A 17,018-nucleotide genomic window follows, 5' to 3' on the forward strand; every position below is an offset into this window, starting at 1 on the left:
TGCCAAAAGCACCAAAAGTTGGTTAAATGACCATGGTGTTGGTGTGCTTGACTGGCCAGCAAACTCACCATATGGGGTATTGTCAAGAGGAAAATGAGAGACCAAAAAAATACAGATGAGCTGAGGGCCACTGTCAAAGAAACCTGGGCTACCATACCACCTCAGCAGTGCCACAGACTGATCACCTCCCTGCCATGCCGAATTGAGGCAATAATTAAAGCAAAAGGAGCCCCTACCAAGTATTGAGTACATATACAGTAAATGAACATACTTTCCAGAAGGCCAACAATTCACTAAAAATGTTTTTTTTTTATAGATCTATGAGGTATTCTAATTTGAGATAGTGAATTGGTGGGTTTTTGTTAAATGTGGGCCAAAATCATCACAATTAAAAGACCCAACGGCTTAAACTACTTCAGTCTGTGTGTACTGAATATATATATAATACACGAGTGTCACTATTTGCGTTGAATTACTGAAATAAATGGACTTTTCCACGATATTCTAATTTATTGAGATACACCTGTACTACATAGGGAGTCAAATAAGTTCCAGTTTCATTATGGGATGTTGAGCCATGCTGGGAAGTCAGGATATCTCTGCCCCAGGTGCTTTGGTTTGACCATTCACTTATTTCTGTCCCAAGATGTTGTGAAACTTTAAGATTGATTATTACAGCTATTTTCATTCTGCTATGAACACGATCATGTGGTGTCATGAAAACTCACTGTATTAATAACATTTAACAACTGACAATTTTATAGTTGTTTTTGTGTTAATGTTTTAACTATGCTAATCAGTAATCTTATTAACAGGTAGTCAAATGACTGTGTATGGTCAGTGGAGTCGCTCATTGTAATGAACCCAGGAAACCCACACTCTGCAGTTAGATTCTATGGGCCACACTGTTTTGATTCAGTCGCATTGTTCTCATCAGTCTTATTTCCACCTGCAACAGGTAGTAAATTAAAAAGCATAGAGAAAAAGGTCTGATTACCCACTGTAGCCTATGTGCCAAACATCAAACAGCAGACAGACAAAGGTTGTGACTTGCTGAGGAACACTGAGGAACATCTACGATAGCAGCTAAAGAGCCAAATATGTTTGTTCTTGGAATCAGTGGAGCCCAAAACAGAGCTACAAGGAGAGAGGAAATGGTAAATTCGTCAGTCAGATGTCAACGCGACTCCAGATAAATGCTAATAAAATTGCTGTGTGTGCTGAATGTGTGAATACCAATTGCTTGCTAACACCTTCATGATAACTTTATAGTGTGATAATGTTATTGTTGTTTTTGCAGCTTGTTTCTTTTGTACCCAGAGGCAAAAATCAGTTAATATTGTCATGTATTGCAGTTGTGAGCGTGTACTCTTTAGTGTGCTCGGACATATCAAATACAAGAGAAAAAAAGAGAATGGATGTTGTTAAGGCATTTGACATTTCCTGCAAATCCTGCTTGATTTACATCACATGTTAGAAGTCTAAAGTTAAAAACTGGCTCAGGCTTGAATCAAAGAAAGGGAATTTGTGCTGCTTTAACAAGCTTTTAGTGGGATTCTGAACCATGATTCCTACAGTGCACGTTACATTTACCAACCTCCTAACACACTGAAGCAAGAACCCAAACAACTAACCAACCAAAAAATTCATGCATGGCGATCTTCTCTGAGATGAAACTCTAACATGCTGTTTGTGGCCGTCCAGCCCTCTACCTAACCATCCCGACACCAGTGCCACCACGCTGCGTCGGAGCTGTCGGGAAGCCCCTGACTCTGGGAAGGGTGGTCGGCAGGTGCGGCCAGCGGTCATGTTCTCCTCCAGGAAACAGGTCTGTACCTCATCCCACATTTACTCCCTTTTCCCATTAAGCCCTGTCCTTTGTTGTTTTAATATCTTATCTATCAACTGGCTGCTGTGTGATAACTTTAGTCACATTTGACCCCATTCTTGTCTTTGGCTGTGTATGTGGTGTTCTGCGAATATACAGGTGCATCTCAATAAATAAGAATCTCATGGAATGGTCCATTTATTTCAGTAATTCAACTCAAATAGTGAAACCCGTGTATTATATAAATTCAGTACACACAGACTGAAGTAGTTTAAGCCATTGGGTCTTTTAATTGTGATGATTTTGGCCCACATTTAACAAAAACCCACCACATCACTAGCTCAATAAATTAGAATATGGTGACATGCCACTCAGGTAGTCAACTCAAAACACCTGCAAAGGTGTCCTGAGCCTTCAAAATGGTCACTCAGTTTGGTTCACTAGGCTACACAATCATGGGGAAGACTGCTGATCTGATCAGTTGTCCAGAAGACAATCATTGACACCCTTCACAAGGAGGGTAAGCCACAAACATTCATTGCCAAAGAAGCTGGCTGTTCACAGAGTGCTGTATCCAAGCATGTTAACAGAAAGTTGAGTGGTAGGAAAAAGTGTGGAAGAAAAAGATGCACAACCAACCGAGAGAACCGCTGCCTTGAGAGGCTTGTCAAGCAAAATCAATTCAAGAATTTGGGTGAACTTCACAAGGAATGGACTGAGGCTGGGGTCAAGGCATCAAGGGCCACCACACACCGCTGTGTCAAGGAATTTGGCTACAGTTGTTGTATTCCTCTTGTCAAGCCACTCCTGAACCACAGACAATGTCAGAGGTGTCTTAGCTGGGCTAAGGAGAAGAAGAACTGGACTGTTGCCCAGTGGTCCAAAGTCCTCTTCTCAGATAAGAGCAAGTTTTGTATTTCATTTGGAAACCAAGTCCTAGAGTCTGGAGGAAGGGTGGAGAAGCTCATAGCCCAAGTTGTTTGAAGTCCAGTGTTAAGTTTCCAGAGTCTGTGATGGTTTGGGGTGCAATGTCATCTGCTGGTGTTGGTCCACTGTATCACCCAGTAAATGAACATACTTTCCAGACGGCCAATAATTCACTACAAATGTTTTTTTATGGGTCTTTTGAGGTTTTATTGAAATTGTGATTTGGTGGGTTTTTGTTAAATGTGGGCCAAAATCATCACAATTAAAAGACCCAACAGTTTAAACTACTTCAGTCTATGTGTACTGAATTTATATAATACACCAGTGTCACTATTTGAGTTGAATTACTGAAATAATTGGACTTTTCCACGATATTCTAATTTATTGAGATGCACCTGTAGAGGCCACAATTCCCTTTTGATGCTGTGGTTATGATGGTCCTGCTATTCGCTGTCTTAGAGAAGTGGCCTCTTGTCTGCTTCTGTCCTGGCTGTTACAAGGTCCTGAAGGCAGTGCTGCAGTAATGGCCTCTTTTGCTCAGGCTGAGCAGTCAGACAACCTTGGGACTCTCTCTGTCTGACTGCATGGCACTGTTCTGCAGTGCCTTCTCTCAAGCTTTTTGGGCTTGAAAGCATCTACCTTTATAAGCCCTTACGCACTCAGGAGATTTATTTCAAAGATCATTTTAGGCCAGAAGTATCTATCTCTGAATGTCAGAGGGTTGTCAAGATTTTTGCATAAATATATCCATTTAATTGAATGACAAGAAAATAGTTTGGCCAGTAATTTTACTGAATTTCTTTCAACTTTACACATTGCCTGGTAAATAAAGTGAAAATGGGATGGGACTCTTGGGACTAGAGTTGGAAAGTAACTAAGTACTATACTTAAGTACAATTTTGGGGTTATCTGTACTTAAGCATTTTTTATTTTCTGTTACTTCTTACTCACAGAGAAAAATATTGTACTTTGTACTCACTACATTTATTTGACAACTTTAGTTACTAGTTACTTTTCAGAAAGATGTTGAAACGAAATACAGTATAATTTGAATTATTGCTGGGTAGCTTATGAATTTTACACTGAGGATCAATAAATGATGATCCTGCTACATTATAGGCATGTAATGTAGTTAACATAAGCTCTACCTTTACAAGCTGCAACATTAAATGTGAAGTACACAATAATACATCAATATTTATAATTGAAAAATATGATGCACATCACTGTAAAGTGCCATTTTGCATAATGAGTGCTTCTACTTTTGGTACTTTAAGTATGTTTTCTGCTAATACATTTGTACTTTTACTTAAGTAACATTTTAAATGTACTGTAGGAGCTTAACTTGTAACAGAGCATTTCTACACTGTGGTATTGCTACTTTCACAATCTGAGTACACCACTGCTTGGGACATCCTTCCCTCCAGCCCCCCACCTCTAACAATCTGTGAAAAGGATATGCATGGATTACGAGCTTTCTGACAGACAGGAAGCAGCAGGTGAGGCTGGGGAAAACCACATCCAGCACCTGGACAATAAGCACAGGGATGTGTGCTCTCCCCTCTGCTGTTTTCACTCTACACCAACAACTGCATCTCGAAGCATCCTTCCGTCAAGCTCCTAAAGTTTGCTGATGATAAAACGGTCACTGGTCTCATCCGAGACGGTGACGAGTCAGCCTACAGATGGGGGGTTGAGCAGCTGGTCCTGTGGTGTAGCCGCAACAACCTGGAGCTGAACATGCTCAAAACAGTGGAGATGACAGTGGACTTCAGGAAGAACCCCCCCTCATATTTCAAAGTAGATGCGTAGTGAGGTTAGTGAGGTGAACCTGCACAGTAGTGCTTTATCTCATCAGCAGAGTCAAATGATAGCCTCTCTCTGTTATTTAGTTTTCCAGGTGGTTGCTTCAGCTCCGGAATCCATGTCGGTTACATTTTTTTGTAGATAGCCCACTGGGTTGTCTCCCTCGGCGTCAGCCTTACATTGTTTCTCCTGGACCTGTTCTAGAGCTCATTAATCTTCTTATGCAGCTTTTCAGTTTAAGAGATGAAGGGCCTCTAATTTATTGGACATTGTCTCCATGGCTTTGGCATGTGTATTGATTTTGAGTTTGAGGAAGCAAAGCACCTCCCCATTCTATATATGTATATTTTATACTTCCCTCGACCAGTTTTAAGCCTCAGCCCAAAAGCTCGCTTAGCATTTCAAGCACCATACTCTTGAGCAAATCTTTGGGCCTCTACCGTCTGCTGTATCAATACTATTATCTCCTCTGTCACCATGCTAGCTAGCTGAGTGGGGTTAGTCTTGAAGCTTTGTTTCCCGGCTGTGATGTGGCTAAGGTTTTTCCTCTGGGGCATCTCCTAGTGCGTCTAAAGATCGGAAAACAAAGGGGTTTACTATAGTTTAAGTACCATCTGGTCAAAATTATCATAGAATGGGGGAGGCTCCTGGCTGGAGCTCAGTGTGAAGCAGCCATCTTGCTGGAAGTGTCTGCAGCTTCTACACTGTCTGTTTTCAAGATTGGTCCAGACATTAGCCCCACCTGCCACCTAGCAAAGGTTTATAGGAAGAGCTCTTCAAACCACAAGTAATCATTTCAAACAGCCAGCCATGGAGGAGCTCTTGGCAGCTAAAAGTCGGAAACAGTGGCTGCCAGACAGAAGAGGTTGTATTCTTTTGCTTAGAGAGAGTGGGACAAGGAAAGTGCAAAAACCAGGATTAATATCAGTTTGGCTTTTTGAGATGAAGAGTGTTAAAAACAGCGAAAGGACTCAGATTTGATTCAGACATGGTGTTCTTCTTTCTGGATGTGTTCGTATCTAAAGATGATTTGTGATGTGATGGAGCAAGATGGCGGCGCACGTTGTTGCTGCGGTTCAGTGTTCCTTCAGTCGGTGTTTTGTTTGGTGGTTTGTGTATGTGTTGTTTTCCATACTGTGTATGTTTTGCAATACCTACAGTCGGCACAATCTCCTGAAAATAGGAGCTTGCTACGAGCAGAGAGTTATAGCTGAGTTTCTGCGCTCACACAGGATACCAGTGGACATAGTGAGGAGCCCCAGTTCTTCGTGGATTACCATCCCCACGGCAAGGACTGGAAGGCGCCACAGGAAGGAGAGGAGGCAGAAGCGAGGCTTCAGGGCCGGAGCGTTAGCTAGGCTATGGAGGCAGCCACATAGACCACCACTTCCCAGCCTTTTTTCTGATGAATGCCAGAGCACTCATTAGTAAGATGGATGATTTGAGGCTACAGGTTGCGACCAATTACATGATGAAGGACAGTTTCATTCTGCTGATCACAGAGACCTGGCTTCATCCACACATACCAGACTCTATACCAGACTATCAAGTTAGCAGGCTACACAGTACAGCGCCATAATAGGACAAATGACTCAGGTAAGAGCAGAGGAGGGGGGCTATGTATTTACGTCAATAACAACTGGTGTACAAACACAGTGACTGTAGACAGTTTCTGCTCCCCAGATTTGGAGTATGTGACTGTCAAATGCAGGCCCATGTACCTTGTAAGAGAGCACAATGTGGTCTTCATAACCAATATGTATATACCACGGGCTGCTAATGCTAACTCAGCTATTGGACATTTATATGGCAGTATTAGCAGTCAGCAGAGCTGACATCCTGATGCTGTGCATATCCCAGCAGGGGACTTGCAGATTTAAAGACAGTACTCCCCAAATTTGACCAGCACGTAAAGTGTGCTACCAGAGGAGCTAACATACTAGACAAGGTTTATTCAAATATCAAGCTAGGCTATAGGGCCAGACCACTACCACACCTGGGCCAGTCTGACCACTTGTCCTTGTTTCTAATTTGTGCATATGCCCCCCTCAGGAACACTGCTCCTACCACCACAAGGACTGTAAAAACGTGGCCTGATGATGCTTCTCAGCAGCTACAGGACTGTTTTGATAGGACCAACTGGGATGTTTTTGAACATCCAGACCTGGAGGTGTTCACAGGCAGTGTCCTGTGTTATATTAAGAACTGCATAGACACTGTCACTGTGGACAAACGCATCAGGGTCTAACCCAACCAGAAGCCCTGGATGAACTGGGAGGTCAAGCGGTTACTGAGAGAGGAACACTGCCTTCAGGACAGACGACAGGGCTCTCCACAGTGTGGCCCGAGCTAACCTGAAGAGAGGCATCAGAAAGGCCAAATTGGACTACAGGAGGAGGATCGAAGACCATCTGGACAGCAACAACAGCAGGCAGGTGTGACAGGGAGTCCAGCATCTTACCAACCACAGGAATAATCTCGGTGCGGCTGAAGGTGACGCTTTGCTGGCAGATGAGCTGAACCTCTTTTTTGCCGGCTTTGAGGGACAGCAACCAGACACAGCCAAACTGCACCCTGCGGCCCACAGCGGCCCCACCCTCACAGTAGGGGAGCATGAGGTGAGGTGCACACTGTGGGCTGTAAACCCAAAAAAGGCTATTGGACTGGATGGTGTCCCCAGACGTGTGCTGAAGGACTGCGCAGACCAGCTGGCTGGAGTCTTCACCAGCATCTTCAACCAGTTTCTGGCCCAGTCCACTGTCCCACCCTGCCTGAAGTCCTCCATCCTAGTTCCCCTGCCTAAGAAACCCAACATAACCTGCCTCAATGACTACCGGCCAGTTGCACTCGCTCCAGTGGTGATGGAAGTGTTTTCAGAAACTGGTATGGGGACACATTATATCATTCCTCCCACCAACATCTGACCCACACCAGTTTGCATACAGGGCAAATCCACAGAGGATGTCGTAGCCACAGCCCTCCACGTCGTGCTGTCCCACTTGGAGCATCAGGAGAGCCATGCACGGTTGCTCTTTGTGGATTATAGCTCCGCATTCAACACCATCCTCCCCCACAAACTGGTGGACAAGCTGGTGGACCTGGAAATTCCATATTCCACCTGCATATGGATTAAAAGCTTCCTGTCTAGACACAGCCAGACGGTGAGAGTGGGCCCACACACATCCACGGCTCTCAGCCTCAGCACTGGTTCACCACAAGGCTGTGTGCTGAGCCCCCTCCTCTACACCCATGACATATCTTTGAATTGAACGCATATTATTATAATTACTACTACTACTACCTTTACTACTACTACTTGGAAACCTGAACCCCCTGCTGTACACCCTGTACACCCACAACTGCACCCCCGCTCACCACGGCAACACCATTGTAAAATTTGCTGATGACACCACGGCGGTGGGGGCTTATCTCTGGGGGGGATGAGACTACCTACAGGGATGAGGTGGAGAGGCTGATAGTGTAGTGCAGAGAGAACAATCTGCTCCTTAATACCTCAAAGACTAAGGAGGTCATTATCGAATTCAGGAGGAAGAAAACCGACATCTTGCCACTGTATATCAGCGGGGACTGTGGAGAGGGTGCCGGCCTTCTGCTTTCTGGGAGGATCTGACCTGGGGCATGAATACTTCTAAACTGCTTAAAAAGGCCCAGCAGAGACTGTACTTCCTATGGGTGTTCAGGAAGAACAACATCTCCCAGAGACTGCTGGTGTCCTTCTATCAGTGTTTCATTGAGCGCATCTTTACATACTGTATATGTGTATGGTACAGCAGCAGCACAGTGGCTCAGAGGAAAATGCTCCAGAGGGTCATTAATACGGCCCAGGAGATCGTCAGCTGCTCTCTCCTCACTCTGGAAGAACTACACAGTTCCCACTGCCTCAAAAAAGCTTAGAACATCATTAAGGACACTTCACACCCTGGACGTTCACTCTTTGAACTGCTGCCATCAGGTAGACGGTTCAGAGTAATCAAATCAAGGACCACTAGATTCAAGAATAGTTTTTACCCAACAGCAGTTACCACACTCAATGCTGCTAAAATATGGTTTTATATAGATTTCATATGTTATGGTTTTTATATTGCTGTACTGACTGGAGGTCACTCTAAAATGGCAAATAAAGTATTATCTCATCTTATCTTATTTGTTTGTTTTGGCAACATTAGCGACCTAGCCTTGTCATGATTTTACCTTTGTATTGAATTAATATTATTTTAATTTTGGAGTAATTCTACCTTTGTATAGCATTAATGCTTTGTGTCTCACCAGTTGCCTGAGTGTTTTACTCATTTAATTTTTAGCCAGCTAATGCTAGTTTCAGACTGGAGAGAGCATTTTGTACAGTTTGTCGCAACCAGGCATTTGTAGTTTTTGTCATTGCTAGGAAACAAGATATAATGGGAGGGGCAGAGAGTTGTTAGAAGCAGGGGGAATCTTCCATGTTACTTTGTTTTGATTCTCACTAGACTCTCTAGTGGCTAAAAGGAAATTAGTTAGAGCACCTTTAAAGGAAAAGAAAGCAGGAATAAGCTTTGCTACTGGCCCTATCAGATGCTCCCAGTATGCTTCAGATTAAATACTTGTCAGATTTTAACAGCTGCTGAAACCACTCATATGAATGTGGAATTGGTGGAGCAGTGTTCAGCAATTTGTTTGTCTGTCTCCGAGTGTCATCTCTGTGACAGACTGGTGACCTGTCCAGGGTGGACCCCGCCTCTCACCCAGTGATAGCTGGGATTGGCTCCAGCCCCTCCCACGACCCTATTCAGGATAAGTGGTAGAGATAAGATAGATGGATGGATGTTCAGCAAGCCCTGTAATTTACAAACACTGCAAAATCTGGATGTTTCACTTTTAGCCTAAACTGCAACCTTATGTGGTCTCTGTGGTGCAATTGGTTAGCGTGTTTGTTTATTAATTGAGAGGTTGGTGGTTCAAGCCCAGCCAGGGACGGCAGTTTGTCTTTGGGGCAACTATGGGTAGAGTGGTTATATTCCCAACTGGAATTGTGGTGCCTACAGTCCACATGTCAAAATGTCCTTGGGCAAGACACTGAACCCCAAGTTGCCCCCAATTGTTAGCTTCGGTGTGAGTTGGTGTCATGGATGGCTACCTCAGCTTTGGAAACAAATTCCTGATGTGTGTAACATACTTGGCCAAATAAAGTGGTTATCATTATCCTTATATCCCAAAGAACAACAACAACATTTTTCAAAAAGAAATGATTTATTCCAAATTATAGTTAGGCCTATGTAACAAGGAATATAACACAAAAACTCATATGTAAACTTCAGTGGGCCTAATTAAATACACAATGGAGTTTCTAAAACACTTTAGAAATTCTGTTATTGCAACAGCCGATTTTTGATTGAAAGGTGTTTGATGACCGTGCAAGACACAGATGCATCCTCAGTCGGGCTTGGGCATGCTTGAGGCCTGTGGTGTGAGTGAAAGTGGAGCGGGACATAGGGCAAGGCTGCCTCCAAAAAAAGCTGCTCTGTCCAAACTGAGGGGCAAACATTCAGCATCAGTTTATGAACTAGCATTTACTTTATCCACTTGATCAGTCCATATACATCCATGCTATATACAGTGCGCTGACCTCGGCAAGTACTGTATTGTAACATTAGCTTAGCCAGTCTTATAAGCATGCTAATAGCATATTAGAAGAGATGGATCTCCCCGGTTGACTGATTACCTACTCGACGAACAAATATCGGGATATTTGGGTCCTGCCCTAGCTCACACTATTCATCACCGTCTGAATGACAGGGGACGCTATTGTAGGAGACCCAGGGGACCCACTGCTGACACAGAGACAAACTTACCTGAGGAAGCCACAGTTCTCCTGGGAATTTGTCCTGTGGACAGATGAGACTAAAATAGAGCTTTTTGGTCGAGCACATCATTCTACTGTTTTCTGAAAATGAAATAAGGCCTTCAGAGAAAAGAACATGTCCCTACAGTCAGACACGATGGAGGTTCACTGATGTTTTGGGGTTACTCTGCTGCTTTAGCCACTGGATGTCTTGACTGTGTGTGTGGCATTATGACATCTGAAGACTACCAATAAATTCTGGAACACAAATACCAAAGAATTTGTGACTGCAACAATTTTCTAGAAGTACTGCATTTTATGACAGAAATGTAGGGGTGCCAGTATTTTTGGCCGTAACTGTATTTATAGTCAAATACTTCTTTCAAAGTAATGAAACTTTATACACAGCCCCCACAGCTGCTTGTTCCTTCTCCCTGACTCCACTGGTTAGTACCTGATTTGACTTTGCACAGCAACATGTTTCTTGACATCAACTTTTCAATATCCAACAGTTTCTTCTTATTTTCCTCTCTGAGCAGGGAGCATTCACATGCTGCCAGTCCAATTGTAGCCATGACTGCTAAACCACATTAAAGCAGGTCTGACCTTTAGAAACAAACAAAAAAAAAGCTGTGTAGGTGAGCAGCAGAAAGAAGGCACAGCAATCTGTGAATCTGTTTTGCTTTTGCTTTGGCCTCAGAACACTTCTAATATTGGAAAAAAAAATCAATTTTCTAATATTGACTAGCATACCATGGTGATATGTATTACATCTTTGCTAGGCAACCATGGATCTTTGCTCTAATTGGCTGGACACTAAATTGCATTATTACTTCATTGTTCATGTTCATGACAGGCTGCTGTAAAATATCAGTGAACCTACAGCTTGGTTCCTCATGGTTCACTTCCCATTTCAGGTTTTTGTCCCGACATAATAACATGGTTGTCTGATGGATAAGTTCACTATACATGTAGTTTTATATTATGGCCATCAGGTATAATGGTGCCCTGTAAAGTTTTACGGCTGCTAATAGTGCTTTGGAATAATACTTCTTGGAAATGTTCTTGTCCTTCTTGTGTTTGTTCTCATGCATGCACACGGCACACACATGTTTGTGGGTGACTGACACATTTCTGCCAACGGTTTCACACTGTTCCACTGGTTTACAGGTGGCAGTAATGTGCCAAGACACACCACAATACACCCAAAGAGAGAAGAAAACAAACTGCTTTCAAGTTAAGTTGCATTTATGTTCAGACACTCCTTATCACATATACACATGCAGGGGAATTTTTGTGACTTGGCAGTGTTTTGCTAAACCATCAACACTACTGGTTTATGTGATCGATTTGTTACGACCGGTCGGTCCAACAGAGGCAAGAGAGTGATAGGCAGGACTCAGAGGGCAGAACTTGGTTTCGGAACAACTGGTTTATTGGGTCACAAGGTATTAAGGAGAGTGGGACTGTTGCTGGCAGGTGGCCTCTGGAGGCCACTGGTAGGTTAGGCCGGGCCGATGAAGGAGGCCAGCAACGGGAGACCCAGGCTGGAGGATGAGACCCAGTGAAGTTGGAGGTTGCCACATCCAGGGCGGCTTACTCTGTGACGAGGATGACCAGAACATAAAGGAAACTGGAGGCACGACAGGGCAGAAAAACGTCGAAGGATCTTGTGTTAACAACAGAGGGTGAGCCAAAAGCATCTTGGGAAGAATCCTCGATGGGTTAGTGAGGAGGAGGCTCCTGCTCGCTCGTTAAGTAGGAAACAGCTGTGAGAACTACACCTGAGAAACTCCACAATCTGCAGAGAGAAAGAGAGGGAGAGGGAGAGAGCGAGCAGACCTAACATTAATGTGAAGAATGTCAGATTTTTTCTGTATAGTTGATTAAACACCTGTAGAGTCATTACACACCAGCAGAAATTATACATTTGGTTCAGCTACTGTGGTGGCCTAAACGTACAAAACAACAAAATCTGACAAAACAACATTTCACAGAACACATCTGACAAAAAGACAATATTTCAAAACACACAACAGCATTTCACAAACACACCTCCAGGGATCATCACACACTTGGACTTACCTACTCTGACCTGAACTCCACCTATCGACTTACTGGTTACAGTACCCCATTAAAAGCAAGGTGGTACAACCCCAAATCAGAAAAAGCTGGGACTGTATGTAAGATCAAAATTAAATCATCTGTATCACATCAAAAACAATACAACACTTTATCTGATGTAACACCTCATCAGTTTTATTCTTTGTTCAAATAAACACTTCAATCCTGATGCTGCAACACATTCCCAACAAAGTCAGTACGGTTGCATTTCAGGGCCAGTAATGAGGTAAAACAATGAAATGATGATTCTGTTTGAACCAGGTGATGCTAACAGGTGACTGCATCATGACTTGGTACAACAGTGGCATCCAGGAAAGGCCGAGCCCTTTAGGAGCAAAGATGGGCCGAGGACCACCAGTTTGCCAGCACATGATTGAGAAAATGAATGCTAGGTAGGGATTTGGATATGTCACTCTCTACGGTGCAGAACATCATTAAAAGATTCAAGGAATCTGGAGGGATTTCAGTGTGTGAAGGGCCGAGCCTAAGCTGGACGGCCGAGCTCTCTGATCCCTCAGACAACACTGCATCATATGCCATATACACATTAGTGAAATAATATATAGAGAAATACTTAATCTTAGTCTCGGGTTGATCAAAGTTGTATTTAAAGGTTTAGGCTGCAGACAATCTTCAGATTTCAAATTGGACTGTGGCATTCTTAGGTTTGGAAATGTCTGCACTATATCATTCTCTGCCTGCTGCCCACCTCTGTTCCTGGTCCTTCCCTGTGCAGAGGAACAGTGCTACTCACCTACCCAGCGTCCTGTTATCACCTACGAACTACCTCCACCAAGTCACCTGTAAAGGTTTATACTTATCCACCACCAACCTGTCTACCTGTAACAGAGGTACCTAAAGCTCTACTCTGCCGCTCCTCTGCTCACTGCTGTGTCCTCCGACTACTGCTCCTGGTATCCGCTGTCTTCAGGGGACGTCGCCATGCTGCCTCCCTGTGTAACTCTCCTCTGCATGGGAATTGCACCAAGCTTACCCAGCCTTCAGGCACAACCACTGCACCCCTGCCAGAGCCAGCTAGCCATCAGATCACCACCTTTCACCTGTTCAACTTTCTGACTGCACAAATATGACTTTACCTGCCATCTTGTCTCAGAGTTTCGGATGCACTGTGTCATGCAAGCCCTTACCCCCAGTCTGTGTCTCCTAGGACCAAAGCAGGCCAACCTGCTCACACACAGAACCTAGCAGGCCACCATAAGTTGCTGCATGTTTCTCAGTCCTCTCTAACTCTTTGTCCAGCTATAAATCCTCATACAAACTAGCATACATTACCTCAGCATACATCACATTAGGCACGTTCAAAATAAGCCAGATCTACACAGAACTGATCACTGTTGATGGCGCACAGTGAATGATGTTAGTTTTCTCGGATTTGAGATCAAGGTGGCTACATTTTTTTGTTTAACGGGAGAGATTTTGATTCTGTGATTGATTTTGCACTATGAGACCTGTAAATAAAAATGTGTCATCTATGGTGACTTATCAGTCCGAGAGGCTGGAAACAGCTCACAGTAAAGAAAGTCACTTTCAGCTTTTCCTGTTTAGGGGTCACCACAGTGAATTGTCACACTGACGACTCGCATGTTGACATTTGGCATGTGTTTTTACACTGGATGCCCTTCCTGACACAACCCTGATTTGAACCCGGGCTGCAGCAGTGAGAACACTGCACCTTAACCATCAGCCTACCAGGGACATCCTGGAAACAGCTCACAGTAGATTATGTTATAGAGTTGTCAGACTGCAGACGGTCTGTGACAGTTCACCTCCACAGTATGAACATTAATGATTTAGTTCTTGAAGTATTATGTGACACAAAATGCTTTAGGCAAGATGTGAAGATTCTTGAAATATCATCTGTACAGAGCTGAAGCAGAGGCAGTCTGTATATCCGACAGTCAGCAACGAGGATATCTGTTGATCAATAATATGAACTTATGTAGTTTCATATCAAACCATGCCTGGTCAGCTAATGTACAGCACTATTGGACCACAAGCTGAAAAGTTTGTTCTGATGATATCTTATTAAATCTGAATCTGATCTAATGGGACGTGAGTGTTTTTAAATTCCTGTAGAGGTTGTGAAGGCTGGCAGAGAGCTCCTAAACAGTCCATCCTGACTGTGCCCTCTGCTGCCGCCACCTGCCTTCCTGGCAAGGCACAGTGCATCTCAAGCAAGCCTAGTGTGTGTGTGTGTGTGTGTGTGTGTGAGGCTGAACTCTCATGTGAGAGCAGAGAGAAGATTCTAATCTCATGTGTTCAAGGGGCTCCATCTAGGAGCAGAAGATTTGCATAATGTCATATGGGATTTGCATTTAAGTGCACTTAATACCGCAGATAATTTTATTCTCTCAGTTCTTCAATAGGCAGATGCTCTTTCATTCATCATTTGATAGGCCAACTCAATCTGATAGGAGTTTGATAAACTTGTGTGTGCCAGAGAATGGCACTTTTAGGTTTGGAGATTAATACAGTGCCGTGTGAGATTACTGTATAGTTTTAATCTCTGAGAGTTTCTTCATGTCTGTGATCTACTCAAGTGCATGTTGAGATAGGGGAAACTTGGTCATTGTTGCCCCAGGCAAGTTGATAGCATCAGAGGCTAAATGTGACTTCTCTGGCTCAGTGCCCATGACTGGATTCAGGGAGTATGCTGTCTGGAAGAGTGCTGCAAAACAATTTGTCAAAAAAAACCTAAGATGTGTTTGTACTGCTGGGGTATCCTGCCACCACATGATTACAGTCACAATATGCATATCCAGATGTCGGTGCTGCTGTCTCATTATCGCTGCACAGAGATAATTAGAAAACTGTCCTCCCCGCCTCCTTTGTGTTCTGTTAAATGCGTTGTTGTACAGAGAATATCCTTTTAATCTACCTGCTGAGGTGGCTGTCACTGACTCAGCACTTAAGACATGGATACAGATCCTTATCGCAAACAGCATTTTGATGAGAGGAGGTGTGTGCCTGATACCTGGTATTAATAACCCGCCACACTTTTTTCAATTTTTATACCTCTGCGCCAGGGACAGCCGTGGTCAAAGGCCCTCCATCCCAGTCTGTCCCAACACCCTATCTCAGAAAAACCATGAGCAAATTTCTTCAGATTTCACACGTACATCCACTTGGACTCAGGGATCAACTGATTATATTTTGGTGGTCAAAGGTCAATGGTCAGGATTACAGTGACCTCATCCATCCCATCATGAATGCAATATCTCAGGAACACCTTGAGGGAATTTGTTCAGATTAGGCTCCAATGTCCACTTGGATTCCAGAGCCGTGTTACAAAGCACTCTATCAGTATTCTGTTGTAAAAATATTCTCTAAGTGAAGATGGCATGTTTCTCACCAGACATTATTCACTAGAATCATGCAAGTCATTATAGAGATAACTTACATTTTGCCAAAAATACACTAAATAGATTTCTTCAGGACACACAGTATATTATATATCTGGATATATGTCTGTCATGTAAACTGCAATGTGACTGCTTGGTGAAAGCATACAACCATAAGGTGGGAATTCTAGTCTTTTCCTGCTGTGGTATGGAGAACGCACACTGCCCAGTGAAAACAGTCACGCTTCAGTAGAATTATTACAGCATGCTGACGGTGGTTTGTGAACTATAAAATGGCCAGAGATGGAGGAACGGGGGTGGGGGCATGGGGGTAGGTGTGTAGCATTATTGGCGACTGATAAGACTAATCACTCAAGTCTTACAGGCTGACGGGCTCAAGCCCACCTCCCACCCAGCGTCTCACAGGGGTACAGAAGTGTCTGAGCAGTTACCATGGTCACCAGCCAGTGGTGAGACAGTGTGGGAAGGAGGGTCAAGGCGCAGTAAGGGATGTCAAACACACAAAGAAACACATGCACACTCACACATATTTCTTGAATGTCCTTGCAGTTTATTTTGTTCTCTTGGTTCCACTGCCATTGCTTGTGTTGTTTGCTACCATTTGTAATGTTGTGTGTCTGTATTACTGTACTGGCCTGAATATAAGACAACCCCTATTATAGGTCAGTCCCTCTTTTCCAACAACTGTTACTGAATGTCCAAAATGCTTTGCACTAGTCCTGTATAGAAACGTTCCACAAGACACCAACAGTTCAAGGACTGTGTCGCCTCCCACAAAGACAACATCATCTTGAAGTTCGCAGATGACACCGCAGTGATAGGTCGCATCACTGGCGGGGATGAAGCAACCTACAGGAGGGAGGTGGCCGGTCTGGTGTCATGGTGCAAGCACAATAATCTCAGCCTCAACACGGACAAGACAAAGGAGATGATAGTGGACATGAGGAAGGAGAGGAGATCTCATCGGCCACTGTTCATCCTGGGGCTCGAAGTGGAGAGGGTGAGCAGCTTCAAATACCTGGGCGTCCACATCAGTGAGGACCTCACTTTGACACTTAACACCACACAGCTGGTCAAGAAGGCCCAATGGCAGCTGTACTTCCTGAGGAGG

The 17,018-nt window shown here is 43.9% G+C and overlaps 1 protein-coding gene across 2 annotated transcripts in view; it reads left to right on the forward strand.

Moving 5' to 3' along the window:
* Positions 1-17,018, forward strand: part of trhr2 (thyrotropin releasing hormone receptor 2) — a 42,015-nt gene that overhangs the window by 10,452 nt on the left and 14,545 nt on the right. The window contains exons 5-6 of one of the 2 annotated variants that reach the window (XM_020612655.1): positions 1,705-1,828; positions 6,614-7,817. In XM_020612655.1, coding sequence (XP_020468311.1) covers positions 1,705-1,828; positions 6,614-6,658 — 169 coding nt within the window. In that variant the 3' untranslated portion in view covers positions 6,659-7,817. Of the gene's footprint in view, positions 1-1,704; positions 1,829-6,613; positions 7,818-17,018 lie in introns of those variants that run through there. The other variant, XM_020612654.1, reaches the window with a different exon arrangement.

The sequence above is a fragment of the Monopterus albus genome, unplaced genomic scaffold (assembly GCF_001952655.1).
Source record: "Monopterus albus unplaced genomic scaffold, M_albus_1.0 scaffold127.1, whole genome shotgun sequence".
Lineage (NCBI taxonomy): Eukaryota > Metazoa > Chordata > Actinopteri > Synbranchiformes > Synbranchidae > Monopterus > Monopterus albus.